Source organism: Apus apus, chromosome 3, assembly GCF_020740795.1.
Source record: "Apus apus isolate bApuApu2 chromosome 3, bApuApu2.pri.cur, whole genome shotgun sequence".
NCBI lineage: Eukaryota > Metazoa > Chordata > Aves > Apodiformes > Apodidae > Apus > Apus apus.
Window position 1 is genome coordinate 21581606 of NC_067284.1, and position 17660 is coordinate 21599265.

The following is a 17660-nucleotide window of genomic DNA, read 5'->3' on the forward strand; positions in this document are numbered from 1 at the left end:
TCTGAGTCTCTCTTGCAAACTTGGCTGTCTCACAAAACCTCTCCACTATTCAGAATAGTTGGCAGTCTCTCATTAAAAGAGGCCCAGAACTGGCAGACCAGAGGGAGTTCTGGTCAGAAAGAAGGCACATTCATCAGCTGATCCCTCTGCAGAAGGTTGTATAGTGCATGCTACAACAGGCTCAAATTGCTGCTTTGAGTCCTTCATCTACATTCCACTGACTAAGAATTAATAGAAATAAGAAAATTAAATGAAAAATTTAGTTGAGCTCACAAAACTGGTCAAAACCCTCTTGTACCTATTATATGCTTTGTTTACAAGTGCTCAAGAAGTGTTTCTACCTGGGTGTTCTGCTGGTAGAGTTAAACTAGTCATCAACACAAATGGTAGTTTATTTTCCATGGTGACCTTACCAGTTCTTGGGTACTCACTGTGCTTTCCATTGTTTACACAGAGCTCTGGGCTGCCTTTTCTTAGTACTCCAGCAAGACTCAGGAGAACAGAACATGCTTTATCTGCTACTGATAAACAGATGAAATATTTGTTAGGTTTTAATGAGCACATGACATCCTAAAACCAACACTGTTAAAAGCAAATAAACAATAATATGAAGGTTTAAAGTTATAACTAGGTTATTTTTAAATTGCTTAATACAAGGCTTTGAATTACCAGTTATGTCTCAATTTAAAGAGAACTGCAAAATGTGTGTAGTACAGAAAAAGCCTGTCTAAGAAAGCTAGTTTTACTAGCATTGTTCTAACTGTAGTTGAAATAGTTACCTTACTATGAATATTACTTCTATTTTTTCCAGAACAAATATTATGGTAAAAAATTCAGAATTGGACATTAATTGTGTCTTTCAGGTGCAAGTCTTTCTTTTCTAAGTGATTTTTTAAAAAAGCAGTGTGATGATTACCTGCAATCTTCATATCATATTCTTTCTCTGCTTTTAATATTAAGTAGGAAGCCTTTGGCAGGCACTGCTGAATACCTGCTATTCTTATGATTCACTGCATATCAGCTAAATTGTATAAATCAGGTTTAGAAAGTTATGAGCATTTCCAAATACATTTCTGTACTGGTTTAACTAAAGTGGTTCACAAGCTTATTTTTAGTTTAAAATTGTATATATTTATACACGGATCTGGGTGACATTTCAAAAGTGCTTAAGGCTATCTTTAAATGTGACTCTAAATCACTTGGATGTTTAGGTATGTACTGAAAAGTTACTTAGGATTTAATAAAAAAAATATGACATAATATTCAGTTTTGCAGTTCATAAATAAGCATGTGGATCTGGAAATGTGATTCAGAAATATTGATTAATTAAGTTAGACCCATAAGGCTAACTATCCTGTGCAGTCACTAGGAAGAGCAAAGACTGTCTAAAGGGACAATCCCCAGAAAGCCCAGAGGCTAAACTGGAGCTGCCTGGAAGTAGAAAGTAGGGAACATCTCTGCTTCACTCTGAAGCTTTGGCTTCTGTTTTCTCTTGAGATACCAATGTGTTAGCAAATTAAAAAAAAAGTCAGGGCATAGATCCAGGCACTGGCACTCATTCATCTCTACAAATAAATTCTTAGAATGGTCCCTGACAAAAAGTTGGCTTGTGACAACTATCACTTTTCCAAACAATTCTTTAGTGTATTTAGGCACTTAACATTGTCTAGAGACCATTTCTCATCAGCAGTCTGGATGCAGTTTGGAAAGTATTAAAAGGTTGATAATGTAATTGTGGCCACAGGTCACTTTCCCACAGGACTAAGTAACAGACCACGGAAGTGTTTGCCTTACTAGTATACATTAAACTTGTGAATTCGTTTCTGAAATTAAGGGGCTAAAGGAGCAGTATATACCTACTTTAAAGTGCAGTCATGTGCGACATGACCTGTGTGTACCAGGAACTGAGCCATTTCACTTAAGGGGAGAATCTGGGTCTTTCCCTGAAGGAGTTCTTCTCTGCCTAAGTCCTTATTCCTTTCCTGAATTATATTAGACAGTTTTTTCTGGAATCTTACATATTTTACTTTAAACAGACTTCTTGGTTTCTGATCGTTTTTTCTGGGTTGTTGGGGTTTTTTTCAGTGCTTTTGTCTGATATAGATGCATTCCTGTAAAAGCATGCATGTGTAAACTCAAAATTGCACCTAGTCATTCATTAGTCACTGACTTTGTATTTTGTCTATTCCTTGTCTATTATTTCTGTTGTTTTACCTATCATTAAATGCAGGAATATAAAACCATCCACTCATTTGTCTTAACAGAAAATAGCTGCATACCTTTAGCTCATGTAGATGGTATGTTTGCCTACTCATTGAAGACATTCTGGTGGAACTCATTCATTGAGGGTTGACACTGTCCTTTGGTTTGGTTTGACTTCCTGTATCTGTTTTAAACTTCATTTATTTTTTCTTTCTACTTTTAAGGTTGCATTTTTGATGTTCAAGTTCGTACCAGCATGAATCAAGAATTTAAATCACCTGGGACTCCAGAAGGTCACCCCAATTCTGGTCGCAGTGTTGGACAGTGTAAAGGTTCCCCATGTAGTTTAATAAAATGCAAAAATGGTGGGAAGTGCATAGAAAGTGGCTCTACTGTTTAGTAAGTATATTTATCTGTTTGTAGACTGTAGCATAGACTGATCTCTAGACTAATAACTATGGTAATTTAGTGGCTTGATAACAGAAGTCTCCAGGAGCCTATCACCTTATTAGAAAGAAAAAAAACTGCTAAAGTGTTCTTTCAGTTTCACATGTAAGACCTTCTTAACCCATTTAAAACAAAACAAGGTGTGTTAGTCAGGATCTCATGTTAAAATTGCTTGAACTAGGTCAGTTCATCAAATAAGATGTTCACCTGGCTGATCTATGGGATAATATGTGGTGGTGAGGACAACTGGCCCAGAAGACAAGACTATGGTCTTTCATGCTTTATCACTAAGTGTAGATTCGTCCTAGTGTCCAGACTGTAAGGCATGCAAAAAGGAAGTACATTTGCAGTTCCAAATTGCTGACATGCGTCATCACTTCCATTGTAATAAATCTTGTTTTCAAACACTTTGTAACTCAGCTGTAAAACCTTCACTGAGGAGAACTTTTGATTTTAAAAGTATCTGCCAAGATTAATTATACTTGCTTCCTCTCATGTGCTTTCACATATCTTCATTTATTTACACCTACTTGCATTATTTTTTTGCTAAGAGAAAAGTGCTGATTTAAAACATCTTGAAGACACTGCCTGAAAACAGAGCAGACAGCAAGCCTTTGCACTCTGCAGCCTCTATGTATGATTCTTCTTCAAAATAGCAAGGACCTCTCCTCTGTGTGCTACAAAGAGGTTGCACACCTGTCGAGCCAAAAACACACTACCTGTGTGTCAGAGAGAGAATTATACAGAAATTGTTTTTGCTGCTCCTGAGACAAATCTTCATCTGTAAGAAAACTTATACAAAACTAGTGCTTCTAAAGCAAGTAAGGCTATACTGAAATTTGGAAAACTTACCCTTGAGATGTAGCATTCAGTTCTCTCCTCATTTCCCTTATGAGCATATTGAAATTACCTTAAATAAAGTAATGAAGGAAATGTTTTGAAATATATACATTGGGATTGCTTTCCAGTGGTTACACTACTGTATGTCCCAACTGTTGCACTTCTAGAACTGTTACTTACTTGACATTCAGAGTTTGATCTTTTTGATGAACAAGAAATACAGTGATATTCTTTTCACTTATGTGCATATTAGAGGAGATACAAAACCAAAACTGCAAAAAAAAACCAAACATATCAGAAATGTGTGCTGAAGAATGCCACTTCCATTTACCCACCTACACCACCCTAAATCCTTACTTCAGCAACTTGCCCAGCTTTGCCTACAAGGTACACAGAGCCACCACCACCATCTAGAGAATATCCTGAAAGCAGGTGGCTGGCTGGAATGGCAGCTGATGACATAGCTACATTGGAAGCTTAATATAGGCAAAGTTCTTTTTCATCATTATAGTTTCATAATTTGTATTACAGATTTGTTTAGGGATTGTTCTAAAAATAGGGGGGGGTGTGATTTGCTTTTTCTGGGTTTTGTTTGTTTTTAATTTGTAGTGATCTACTGCTGAATTATTTTCCTCTCCTCATATTTCAGGACAGCTAGTTCTTCACAAACCGTGTATATATGCATGCATGTACCAGCAGTGGCCACTTTCCTCTCTCACAAAAAAGTGAAATATTGGCAAAGAGGTGTGGATGTAGTATGCATATAATTTTTGTCAAAATATAGTAGCTGTCAATAGTGTCACATTTTCTCAGAGGAAACTTCTGTTTTCAAATGGGCAGTGTTCCTTTGAAGAGCAGAGTCCTTAAGGAAACTGGATTTGTGTTCAGATATTTTTTTCTCCTCAAAGAGATCTCTCCAGAGGTTTTTGTTGCTGTTTTGAGCTATCTTTATGTCTTGCTTTCACCACCCTGACAGAAAGAGTGCAGTGCTGTTTAGCTGTAGAATCAGTTGCTATAGGGATAATGCTTTGATTTAAATAGAAGCAGCAATATATAGCATTAAACTTTACATTCTGGCCAGCAACAGAGCAGAACTGCTATGTTTTTTCAAAATAAAGAGGAAATATTGAATAATAAAATGAAGAAATTTATGTCCAAGTTACATTAATATAATCCATTATTTATGCAACAGAATCATAGGAAATAGAAAACTACGTATAAGAAGATTGTTTATGATGTCTTAGTTATGGCTATTGCTTGTTGGCGAAGTAAGAGAAAATGTCTGTCTTGTGTGTACTTCAAACAGAATGAATGGGATTCAGTTACTAAACATAAGTGTGTAGTGTCACTTTAGATAGCCCGAGGTAGACCATTTAGCCTTCAGCTGCTGCTTCAGAAGAGCTTAGGACTCGGATAAATCTTCTTTCATATCTCCAAGCCTCATGTGGATTTCTCAGTGTTCTATAGCTTTAAAAGCACTAACCATTTAGTTATAAGAAATTAAATCATACTATGGTACAGCGATAAAATGAGATGCTGTACTTTCTTTATTAGGTTAGATTCAATTAGAACCAATTATCAGTGCAACAGTGGAACCCATCTTCAATGCAAGGACATACTTCTATAGTTTGTAAGGGGAAAGGTGTTTCTCTATTTAATTGTTGTGGTTTAGATCAATAAAAGTTTCCACTTTCGGGGGTGGGTCTGCTATCTAAAAATTGTCATTCGATTTGGCTTATTTACTAGACACTTTTGCAGCATTCTGTTCTTTTTATTTAAATATAGTTAATTTCCTTCCAATCTTAATTTCTTCAAACTCTATTTTTACCTTTTAGGATGAAAATAGACTGCTTTCCATCAATACTTAGTTTTCCACTGCCTGAACTTAAAGCTACTTTTATTTAGAGATCTCCTCTATTGCTCAGCATCTTTTAGTTCCAATACAATACAAAATTGTTTGAGCCTCTGATACGTGATCATTGAGTATATGCCCATGTTACATGTAGCCATCTAAATTCAGGTGTCTGAATATTGGATATAAGCAAACCTTCCAACTTGTTCCAAAAATCCTTTAGAACCTATAGTTATTTCCCTGTGAGGTTCAAGAAATACCTCTGGTTTGATGGTAAGCATTTCATGTAGTACATACAGACACATTGCTTGCATAGTTTATAAAATGAAATTACTTTTCATGATCTTTTTTTTAATGTTATACAATATATTTCAGGATCTGATCTGTAATCAACAGTGACATCAAATTGTTGTTACTTATTTAGAAACTGCGCTACTTATTTCAGAGCTCTATTTGGCTTTGGCAAGGGACTTTGAGCCTGGAAAGCCATTCTATGAATACTGCATGACACTGTTAAGCATTTGACAAGCAGCAAACGAGAAAGAAAAAGACATTAAATTAAACCGTACTTGAGCTTCCTAAATACAAATATTGCAGAACTTGAAGTGGTATCTGAAATTTCCAGAACTGAAAGTCATCTTTTGCTGCATTTCTCTGGGAGCTGTGAATTTAAAAGATCTTGCTTCCTGAACTATCTGACTGCCTTTGTGATGCATGTGCTGTGAAGTGCACCTTATTAAGTCCTTTGGAAAACTAGGGGATTCAAGATTATCCAATTTCCTCTCAGGTACACTATCAAGGTCTTAGTATTCTTTCTCCACCTAAAAATATGCTCTAGAAAAAATGAGACATTTTTGCAGTTGCTCTTGAGAAACTCAAAAGCTAGAGTATGGGAGAATCAATTTAATTCATGTCCTTGAAAAACCTTGACAATAGGAAGTTATCTTGCAGTGAGATTTAGCTCCTAAGACACATAAAATTAGAGTGTCTCCAGGTAAGTTAAATGTGGAAGATGCTATCACAGTCAGTGGTGGTACAGGCCTTTCTAGTTTTCTCAGCAGTGGCATTCTAATGGCACAGGTCATGGGATACCTTTTTTGGTCTTTCTTGGGTGTCCAGAAGAGCACAAGTCTTCCGCAGTTCTTCTGTCTTATCTGCTAGTATCACACAGGTCTCTCAGATACATCGCTGTACATCAGATAGCACTAATTGCCCATGTTGAGGCAATTGATCACAGCACCTCATTGTTAATTGTGCATGTATTGGTTTGTGGGATGGGTAGTGCTCCAATTCCCCTGACTGTTTCAGCTGCAACACCATTGATTAGCATGTGAGTCAGGCACCTACTTGAGGATCCCTAATTGCCTAAACTTGAGCATTCTGTCAGAATCTTGTCTCCCTGGTCTCAAGCTACCTCTTTCACATGCCTCTAGGAAGGCAACTGGAAGCCATCTGGGAGGGTTTCTTGATTTCAGAATGAATGTGACCTCATATCTAAAGAAATTGAAGGAGCATCTGGATAGTGTCCTTAGTCATATGATTTAGTTTTAGGTCACCCTGCAAGGAGCAGGACTCTATCTTTTGGGTCCCTTCCAACTTGAGATTTTCTATGATTCTAAATGTGTCTTTAAATCCCTGAGAGTCAGGGCACTAGTAATGTTGCAAGCTATTGGGTTCTCCTGATCTGGAAAAACAACAAGCACCCATAACAAGCAACCACAATGAAGAAAACACAGAGAAAACTAGACCAGCATGGCAGGTCACATGATGGAAGGGATTTGCTGCCTCTTCCCTTATCTCTCTAAAGTTTAGGAAATTTTCGATCCAAACTTCTCTAAATTGCTTAAGAGTGTTACGCAGAAGAGGTAGCATTCCCTGATAGACCTTTGCCACTGCAGGCCACAGCAAACTTCTTCAGTTTCTTCAGCTAAATAGACATGCAGGCATAAGCAAGGGAAAGGAGAAGAACCTTTGAGTATGCTTCCCAACAGCAGTAGCTTCAGCTCCAGACACCTTGCTTCACAAGCCAAGAAAGGGACATTTCTGTTGCACTCAGAGTTAAATTACTTCCCCTTCTCAGTAGCTTTCATGGATCAAAGCATGACATTTATAGCTGAGACAGAAAGCATGCTGATGCTGACTTAGATGAATTGAGGTGCATTTGCTTTTGCAAGGTTCTGTCCTCTTTTCCTCTTAATTCCAAATAGCTGTTTATTGCTCAGAAGGGCTTGTTGGCTGTGCTTTGTTTACATGTTGTTGTGTGATCGAAAGGTTTGATGAAACAGCAGAGTTTCACAGTCTTCTCACCATGTTTTGCCTAGAAACAGTGGGCTCATTAGTGGAAAAAGTGTAGCACAGTGAGTTTGAAGTAAAATTAAAGGTTTTGCACATATGCAAAAAGATGTGGGCTAAGAATCAATCAAAATATATGAGGTGTCATTCTTCACCTTGAGAGAGAAAACTTTAAGGGTAAAAATCAGTAAGTGCTTTTTTGCAGGGGAACAATTTTTTTATTGTAAAGCGTCATGAAATTTGAAGATACAAATAGATCCAACTTTTCATTGTAACTATTTTTAAACTTTTTAGATAGGAGGTCATTTTTAACATCAGTGCCAAGTGTATTCTATATCTAACAATTTCTATAGAATTCATACTAATTTTAAATTTACCAGTTAGTGTGGTTTTTGTTGTGGTTTTTTTTTAATTCTCCTGGCCTGGATGAAAGAAAGGCATAAAGAGTAGTGGACACAAAAAAAGTCCAATGACTTGGTCAGCTTAGAAAATTTGCTTATGGCATAGACGTACAATCATAGATACACATAACACTCACATTGCCACCTCTTTCATGGTCCACAATCCTCTTTTTCATCAAGTGCTTCACCAAACCTACCTCTAATGTGCTGATTATAAGAATTCAGCAAATGAATAATGGCCAAAAAAGAGGCCATTGCTGACAGACTCCTGTTACCAGCTAAAGTTTGGAATTATTATCAGTTATCCTATACTGACATATTATTTTATTTTAATGGCTGCTCTTCACTGCCTTCCTTTCTCTTCTGACGTCCACTTTGACTCCTCTTAGTTCATGAAGCTGAGGCCTTTTTGAGTTATTTGTAGAGCAGAACATTGAAAAGCCACAAGGTTTTGGTTTGGGGTTTTTTTTATTTAGTATTGTAATTCTAAGAATCAAAGTAAAATGTTTCCTAGTAAGTGTGGTTTTCTTTTACAATAAAACAATCATCTCAAAAAATTGCATAAGACATTTTCTTGCTACACTTTTCTGTTGAATGTTTTGGATCAGTTGACTAAATACAGATATCCAAACTTGAAAATCTTGATTATGTTGCTACTGACATGTTGATTTCTTGTGGTAATAATGTTGCATTCCTTCCTTTCACCTGCTTCCCCACTGTAGCTGTGCCTGCCTGTCTGGATGGAAAGGTGCATTTTGCACAGAAACCGTGTCAGTGTGTGAACCTGAGCATGACCCCCCCCATCAGTGTAAGCAAGGGGGTACCTGTGTGCCACTGCCTGACGGCTACACATGTCACTGTCCTCTTGGAACAACCGGTACCTATTGTGAACAAGGTATGTCAAATGGACAGTACCCTGTACATAAAGTTATGCAATAATGCCCAAGTGTAAAACCAATATTTTGTAATATATAATTTAAAAGTGACATAGAGACACAAAGTACAAAATACATTTTATTTAAGAAAGTGGTGCTCCATTCTGTTAGAAGAATCAAGAGATTTAAAGCTATGAACTGTTGGATGTTGTTTTCTGACTACATATTTTTAACACCATTTATTCCTTCAATTTTTTCAAATCAGTTCAACCAAATTCATGGGCAGCACAGCATTATAAGATACCCAGGGAGCAAGAAGCATTGCAGAGTAGCATTACAGTGCTTAGTTGAATTCTTAAGCTTACCATAATGAAGTATGTTGAGAAATACACTTAAGAGCTCAGTAGTACACTTCTGAGTAAACTTCAGAAGTAGGGAGCATCTGGGACCTTACCCGATTTCTTGTGACACTAATGGAGAGATTCCTGTTGACTTCAGCAGCTATTGGGTAGGGATGCACTGAGAATGATGATAAAAGATGGAAACATCACTGTAATGATCTTAAAGTGTCTGTTCTCCCTGGCTTTCATCCAACATGTCATGCTCAAAATATGTGTTCAGTTTGCCAGTTTTGCCTTTCTTAGCCTCATGTGTAGGAATAGTTTGTCTTTTTTCTTCTCTGAGAGTTTGCATAAATGAATATTTAACAATGTGGATACACAGGGGACTTCTCCTGTCAGTGTCTGAAGCATCTCTGTGTGCAAGAAGATGTAGAACAGTCTGAATCTTCTTTTCTGCTGCTCTTCGATTCAAGTTAATTTTGTACAACCTTGTGATTTTCCCTCAAGAAGCTCTCTGGGCATCTATTGGAGAACTCCAATTACTGTGAAATAGCTCCCTTTTCAAACTGTGTGCTGAGGTCCAGCCTCCCTTGTTGTGCCTACAGAGTGAGGAGTTTCAAGCACAAAATAGACAAACAGAACCTGTTGACCTGATTTGCAGTCCTCACCCTATAGATAGATACAGTTTTGAAATCCCCTTACAGGAAGCACTTGCAGTTGGTAGGCTCAAATCAAAGAGAATATAGCTTCTGGAAAGCCATTGTTACATTCTTTATTCCGCGTAAGAATGTGCTTGCTCTTATTGCTTCTGCTGCAACAGCTTTTGAGGGCTCTTTATAGGAACTTTTAAACTTTGAATTCTCATTGCAAGTGAGGTTTTCAAAAGTAATGCCATCTAAATTCAGGACACTGATCACCAGGACATGTCCTGTACATAAAGCAGGTAATTAATCAGCTAAACACTCCTGTATTCTAGTTTCAGAATAGATTTGGATCATCTTTTGATGGCCACTATTAACAGGACATGTAGCTTATATCTGAGCAACAGAAAATTGTGTATCTTGTGGATTGTCATGTATTTAGTAATTCCTCCACCTGGTAAACACATTAGAGGGTTCCTCTCTTTTATTTAAAAGCTTTATTTTTATGAATAGGGACTATAGGTCCTGACCAAACTCTTTGCCCTGCATTTCACCTTACTCTGGCAGAATAATGAATTATCATGAGATTTTTCAAAGCACAGTTTGCACTTTTAGTGGATGGCAAATTGCTAAAAAACAGCTGCTTATAAAGATCGAATATCTCATCTCAGGATTGATGGTGATTATTGGAGCCAAAAGAAAAAGAGGCAGAGAGCAATGAACAGCCCAAGGGACCAGGAGAGAATGAAGGGGAATTAAATGATGAAGACTAATTGAATGAGCAAGCAAGCAAGCAAGAAGTGTGAGAAAAAGACAGAAGAGATTTATGAGGCAAGGAGGCAGAGGAGAGTGACAAAGAGTAAGAACAAATAGGGCTTTACCAAATAATAGCAACCGGTAAATAAAGTACAACAGTATGCATTGCATGAGAACAAGTCAGGTAGAGTGAGGGACAGTAGGGGTAGAACCACAGTAATCAGGAAGAGTACTCTAACCACAAATGTTAAGGGTACTTAAACATAAACTGGCAATAATCAAGCAAAAATGTGTGTGGTTCTTTAGGAACTATGTACATGAGAGATGAAAGCATATGTGCAGATGAGGACATAACTGTTCCTACAGGGAAGTGTGATGTGTCCTGCTTATAGCCGCAACTTAAACCACCAGGGATGCAATGACTGTCAGCACAGAGATGTGATACATTATGGTTAAGCTGTAGAAGTCAGAGCTGCACTAACAAGTTTTCAGTAGTTGGAAAACTAATTTAAAATAATAATAAATCCAGGGAGAGCAAGATCAGTCAAAGAGCACAGTTTGAATGGCTCATATTGACTGAAATTCACAGTGCTTAGTTGGTCCATTCTCACAATGCCCATTGCCAAAGCATAAATGCTGAGCACTGTTCTCAGGACATTGCAGTAAAATGTTTATTAAATCATATAGTTTAGAGGAAATTCAAAGAAGTCAACCGACTTGATGGTGTACCAGTTTCAATTACTCTGCATTTCCTATTCAGCAAGTGGTACACAAGTATTTTTTGGTCAGACACTCTGAGAGTAAATATGTCATTGCATACTTCAACCTGCCATAGCAAGCACCAGGACTTGCTTTTCTAGGAGAAAGATGGAAGAGTTTTTGCAAGTAGGCAGCACACTGGTGACTGAAGTGCAGTAGGAGGATGCCTATGACATTTGAGAGCAACTTTGAGGAAAGCATCCATAAGGAGAGAGGGGAAATTAGGTCTGAATGAGTCCAAGGAACAAAGCTTTGTCAGTCAAGGCAGAGTAATGCATTAAATCTAGAATATCTTAAAGCTCCACTTCTTGGATGTACTGTGTTGTCCAAACTTGTTAACACTTATAAGACAGAATGGTTCTTCAAGTGTGTTAAATTTCTAAAGGTAACACTGATGTAAACAAACAAAAAATGATTAATTTATACTGCCAGAAATAGAAGTGGTTGCAATGAAATAGGAAGGAAATGGAAAATTTATGGAGGAATAATTTTTACTTGGTGTTAACATTGTCATTTGGACTCAGACCACTTCTAAGACTGTTCTTGACACACGAAGCAACAAATAATTCTGATCCACTGGTTTGAAAATGTCACAACAATAACAGTAACACAGCAAAACCAGCCCAAATCCTGAAGAGCATAAATGGCAACCAAACATTGCCAAAATCTGGCACAGTGTTAATTCTTAGTTTGTACTCCCTTAACCACAAGGTTACAGGGGAAGTAGTTTATATAAGGGTTTTTTTTTAAGTAGTTATATTTTCCAGGACACCAACATGCAATGTTAACAAAATCTTTTTTATTCATTCGAGTGAAGGTTTGCAACTGAAATACCAGACAACTCTAAATTGTCTTCTGTTTAAGAAGTGAAGCTCCAACCCAGAGCAGCATGTCATTTAGCCTAGTTATTTCATTAACACACAATGTTCAAACCAACAACAGGCTCCAACTCCCAGCACTTTGTCTGGGACACTCTACTGCATGGCTTTGAACACCAGGTCCAGCTCATTCTGTTTGGCCCAATGACTTGCTTTGTAATTAGATATCCTAAAAGGTTTCTGAAAAGGAAGAAATCTCTAAGGACCTGGTTGTTTCAGCTCTCCTGCAAGTATATGGTAGACCTGTTGGCTTCAATGTGTTCACTACTGTGAGAAAAAGTGGCCAAGGTCCAGTGTCAAGGATGATTCTTCCTTGGGTAAGATGCAACAGCCTAAAACTCTTTTGTGGCAGATTGTTTGATTTATAAGACATCATTATTACGTATGTGAATGCAACACCTTTTTCATAACTAGTAATTATTAAGACATGTTAACATAAAAAATACAGAGATGTTATCCATAAAGACTACCTGCAATTATATTGTGATCTCTGCTAAATTGTATCTCAGCAGCTTATTCCTCTTATAAAAAGTGTCCCTGTGTGAGGCCAGTAATCCTGTCTCTAGCAGTGACCAGTAGTTAAAGTTCAGAGAAAATATAACTCAGAAGTTATATATAACATCTCCAAATCTGGAGCCCATTTTAAGTTCCTCAGATGTTCTTTTAAGCATTGAGATATATTTCCACATAAGCTAGAATTCCTCCAGATACTAAACATATGGAATTTATGTCCTGGATAATTTACTCGATTTTTGCAGAGGAATGAGTAAGGCATACCATTTCAGATTAGTTAATTGTGAGATTTCACAGACCTCATAATATTCTCATTTAATGGGACAGCACTGTAATATTTGAAAGATTCTGTAGATGGCAGTATTGGAGAAGAACTGCCAGTGGCTAAAATATAAGCATGGTTTTAATCACAATATTTTTGTACATTTTAAATTATTTAACAGTTTTCTTCTTTAGCAGAATTAGTTTGTGCCACATACTTTCATAAAACCTTTTAAAATATTTTTTCTCGACTTCAAGGCATCGTAATGGAATGCTACTGCCCTTTTCACAAAGCAATAAGGGAATAAATGTGTTTCTTCAACTGTATATTAGTCTCTGACTCCTGTAGCTACAAGTACTGCCTGTCAGTGTACAGCTTTAGAAGAAAGGAAAGCATATGGAAGGAACTTTTCATTGTTCTATCCTCAATTTAATGAGATACTTGTCAAACAATAAAGCCATTTCACTGAGCAAATAGAAAACAACTTCCTTTGGCCATGTTTATCAGCTCAAGTCAACTTTCTAGATACTCTTCTGATGTTAAGTTCCATTATTCTAAGACAAAAATACAGCATTTTTTTTTTTTTAATACCTGGTAGCTTGGCAGAAAAGGAAAAAAATAATGACAATTCTGTAACTATTTAATCCATCTTCGTAATAATGGTTAATTAATTAATTAATGGAAAATGGCAGAAATGGATTTCTGAAATATTTTTTACTGTAAAGATCTTTTTCATTCTATATAGTCTAGAACACTGCTTGACATGTGTTGACTGCCAGGTTTGGACAAATTAATTCACAGTATGATTTAACTCAAGAATGTTACGTAAGACACTTTACGTACAAGCATTCAAGCACACATACATGCACCCATCTGTTAGCTTTATCTGACAATGTAGTTAGACTTGCTGGCTTAATGCACAAAGTATTTCATAGTTGTTATTTGGAAACTTGTGTTTAACTGTTTAAAGGATAACTGCAGGCACTTGTTAGCTTGTTGGTTTGAGTCACAGTGACTGTTGTGTTCTCTTTGTCATTTAAGTCACACTAGTCCCATCAAGCTTTCTGTTTCCACTATTATTTTTTGAAAACTTGTGGCAACATGAGAAAAATCTTTAAATAGTAGCTATAACACTCATGTTCTATAAGGATAAAAGGTACTTTTAAAGCTTTATTCAGAAAGCAATCTAAGCTTTCAAATTTTTCAGCAGCAGTCCAGTACACTTATTATTCATGATAGACACAAGAAAACACGGAGTTATAATATTGCTCTGTATAATTTAAAGTGCCAAATAGAATAACGTGAGTTGTCTATATAAAGATATGCCATGGATTAACGGTATATAAACTCAAGGGGAAGTCATGCATGACAAAATGGAGGGATTGATATGCAGTACAATAGGAATGCTCTCGACACCAGGTCAGTCATGAGTGACGTGATGTCCCAATAAAAATTCAGTCATGCACTTACCATTACCTCAGTTTACCCAACTGAATAAGAACAAGACACAGGCAGCTAACTAGCACTTAGCAGGATGGCCCTGGAATTCTTTTCAGACTTCGCCTATGAGCATGAATGATTTGCTGGAATTTGCTAGTCACCTTACTTTGTGAAGGTATTCAGAGTTAGAAACTGTGTCCACTGTAGAAACTGGTTTTAAAGGCAGGGCACCTAGATGTAAATTTTTGCATGCAAGTTCAATATATAAGTTCCCATTATGGTTAATGAATGTCTTCAATAGAGTTAGTGGAGCTATTTAGCTGTTAAGAAGGCCTTCTAAATGCAGGTGTTTGGTGATCTTTGAAATGCCCTGGTGTTCAAACTTGTATCCAAAAGCATCCAGACAGAAGTTTCCACTGACTGGAAAAGGGGAAACATAACCCCCATTTTTAAAAAGGGGAAAAAAAGAAGACCCAGGGAACTACAGGCCAGTCAGTCTCACTTGTGTGCCCAGCAAGATCACAGGGCAGATCCTCCTGAAAACTATGCTAAGGCATATGTAAAATGAGGAGGTGATTGGTGACAGCCAATATGGCTTCACTAGGGGCAGGTCATGCCTGACAAATGTTGTGGAGCTACAACATTGGTGGATAAGGGAAGAGCAACTGATGTCATCTACCTGGACTTGTGCAAAGCATTTGACCCTGTCCTAAATTGGAAAGACATGGACTTGATGGAAGGACCAATCAGTGGATATGGAATTGGCTGGATGGTCTTACTTGAAGAGTGCTGGTCAAAGGCTCAATGTCCAAGTGGAGACCAGCAACAAGTGGCATTCCCCAGGGGTCAGTATCGGGACCAGAGCTTTTTAACATCCTTGTCGGTGACATGGACAGTGGGATCAAGTGCACCCTAGCAAGTCTGCCAATGACACCAAGCTGTGTGGTGTGGTCAACACGCTGGAAGGAAGGGATGCCTCCAGAGGGACCTTGGTGGTCTCAGTGAGGGAATCTCAGACTGGGTGTTTCTCATTAGAGGTTTCATCTTGAAAGCACCTTCAGAGCATTTTAGTACCTAGAATAAGCTTATTACCAAAGCCAGACATGGATTAAACTTCTGTAGATTTTGTGTATCACATTTTCCTAATTGCCTGGTGATTAAGCATTCACTTTCATTATCATGAGGCAAATGAACAGAAATCTGTCATGTCCTCAAAGACTGTAACAGTAACTGAGCAACTGGGTATGTAAGATTTCCTTTCTTTCCTCTATTGTCTCATCTTTTCTATGAAATTTTTGTTTACTACAGTATTCATTGGACAAAAGAATTATCCATATCCTGGCTATAACAGCCATATCCTCAGATGCAGGAGAATCAGGTTCAGATTTCTGATCCAATTGATTTCCTAGTACTGAAGTTTCATCGCTGCTCCCAGTACCATTTGCTGGCTTGCTTATTCTTAGGCACTCATCTCTTAATCTGTGTCATACTGAAAAGCTGAGGTCTACTCTTTTGACTTTGGCTAGTAACAGCTATTTTAGGATTTGGAAAACCAGAGATCTCTTTAGGGATTTAGCCATATGCTCCTAGATATTACTTCTTAGCTAATTAGGTCTCTAATTAGGTAACAGTAGAGATTACAACTGCACTGCAATAAAACCAAACAGAGCTGTAGACTAGAGACTTCCACTCTCTAGGAAGGATTGAAACCACTGAAGATTTCTGATTGTGGAGTTTAAATCTTTTAGACAAGTGTTTATTGCTAATGAACTGTTGTACCATAAGTGCCAGGGCCCTGAGCGCATCCTCCCACTGCTTCCTGAGGGTCTCTCCACTTGGTCTCAGAGCCAGCCTAGATATGGGTCTGGCACTGATCTCAAAGACAGCTCTGCTGAGAAGCTCCAGCAGGAACTTCCTCCAGCAGTGCTCAAGAGGAGCTTTTAAGTAGAGGTCTCGGCCATGCCAGCCATGCTATATCACTCCTGGCACCAGGCTCCCAGCTCCCATCCCTCAGGGCTGCCCAAGAGTAAACCTGGCTTCTAATGCCACCAAAACAAAGCAAATACCAAGACAGAATTGTGGCTTGCAGTCAGGACAGTAGATTTGTTGTGATAAGTGACAGGGTTCTATGAAAAATATTGGTTGATACCAATTGTTTTTGATAGTTGCAAAAAGGATTTGAAAGAAGAAAAGCAAACTGATATAGTTAGTATCACAGACTGACCCATCCATCCAAACCACTTTTTTCCAATTTGGTCACTGTGAGGGACTGTGAGGTCTTGTCAGTCTCCAGGCAAACAATATTCACTGCTCTTGGCTTTGCACTGAATCACCCATCTCCTCACAGAAAGTTGTCAGACTGCTCACACACAATTTGATCTTGTCACCATCTTGTCCTTTATGTGCTTGGGTATTGTGTCAAAGAGGTTTTGCTCCATGATAGTTCCCAAGTGAGGTGAGGCTGACTGGTCTCTAGGTCCCTGCATCATCCTACTTGCCTTTGTTGGAAGAGGATGTGGTATTTTGCCTTTCTCCAGTCATCAGGAGCTTCCTGTGATTACCATGATTTTTCAGAGCTTATTGATAGCAAGCGGTCTTATGGTGATACTGGGCACCTTCCTCAACACTCAGGGGTGCATCCTGGCTGGTGTCTTGCCCATGTGTGTGTCTGATTTGCTGATGTGCTCCCAAATTCTTCCTCTGCCATAGATAATATTTCACTTCCACAAGGTCAGCTACCAGGCTCTGTGACTTGGGTGGCTTGATCAGGCTTTACCAAGTGAAAAAATGAGCCAAACAAGGCTTTGAGTATTTTAGCTTTTTCCATGTCCTTTGTCACTAGGTCCCCTTCAAGGAGTGGCCTCACATTTTCCTTTAGTCTTGTTGGAAGCCCTTCTGGTTTCCCTTCACATCCCTTGCCAGTTTCAACCCCTGCTGAGTTTTGACTCCTAACTCCATCCCTGTTCAACTCAGGCACTGGCTCTGTATTCCTGCTGGGTAGCCCATCCTTGCTTCCACAGCCTCTGCTTCTGTCTTGAAATTTGAATTCAGTTTTTTCATGTTGAGTGTTTTACTCTTCCACTGCAAGTTTCCTTGACACGCAGAACAGCAACATGGGCTTGCTGGGAGTTCTGAGGAAGCAAACTGCTTAAAGAAACTAT

At 38.1% G+C, this 17660-nt stretch overlaps 1 protein-coding gene across 1 annotated transcript in view; it reads left to right on the top strand.

Annotated features, from left to right (window-relative positions):
- Positions 1 to 17660, top strand: part of EYS (eyes shut homolog) — a 686220-nt gene that overhangs the window by 654100 nt on the left and 14460 nt on the right. The window contains exons 37-38 of the mRNA XM_051613735.1: positions 2427 to 2601; positions 8757 to 8929. Of these exons, the coding sequence (XP_051469695.1) occupies positions 2427 to 2601; positions 8757 to 8929 (348 nt within the window). The remainder of the gene's footprint in view (positions 1 to 2426; positions 2602 to 8756; positions 8930 to 17660) is intronic.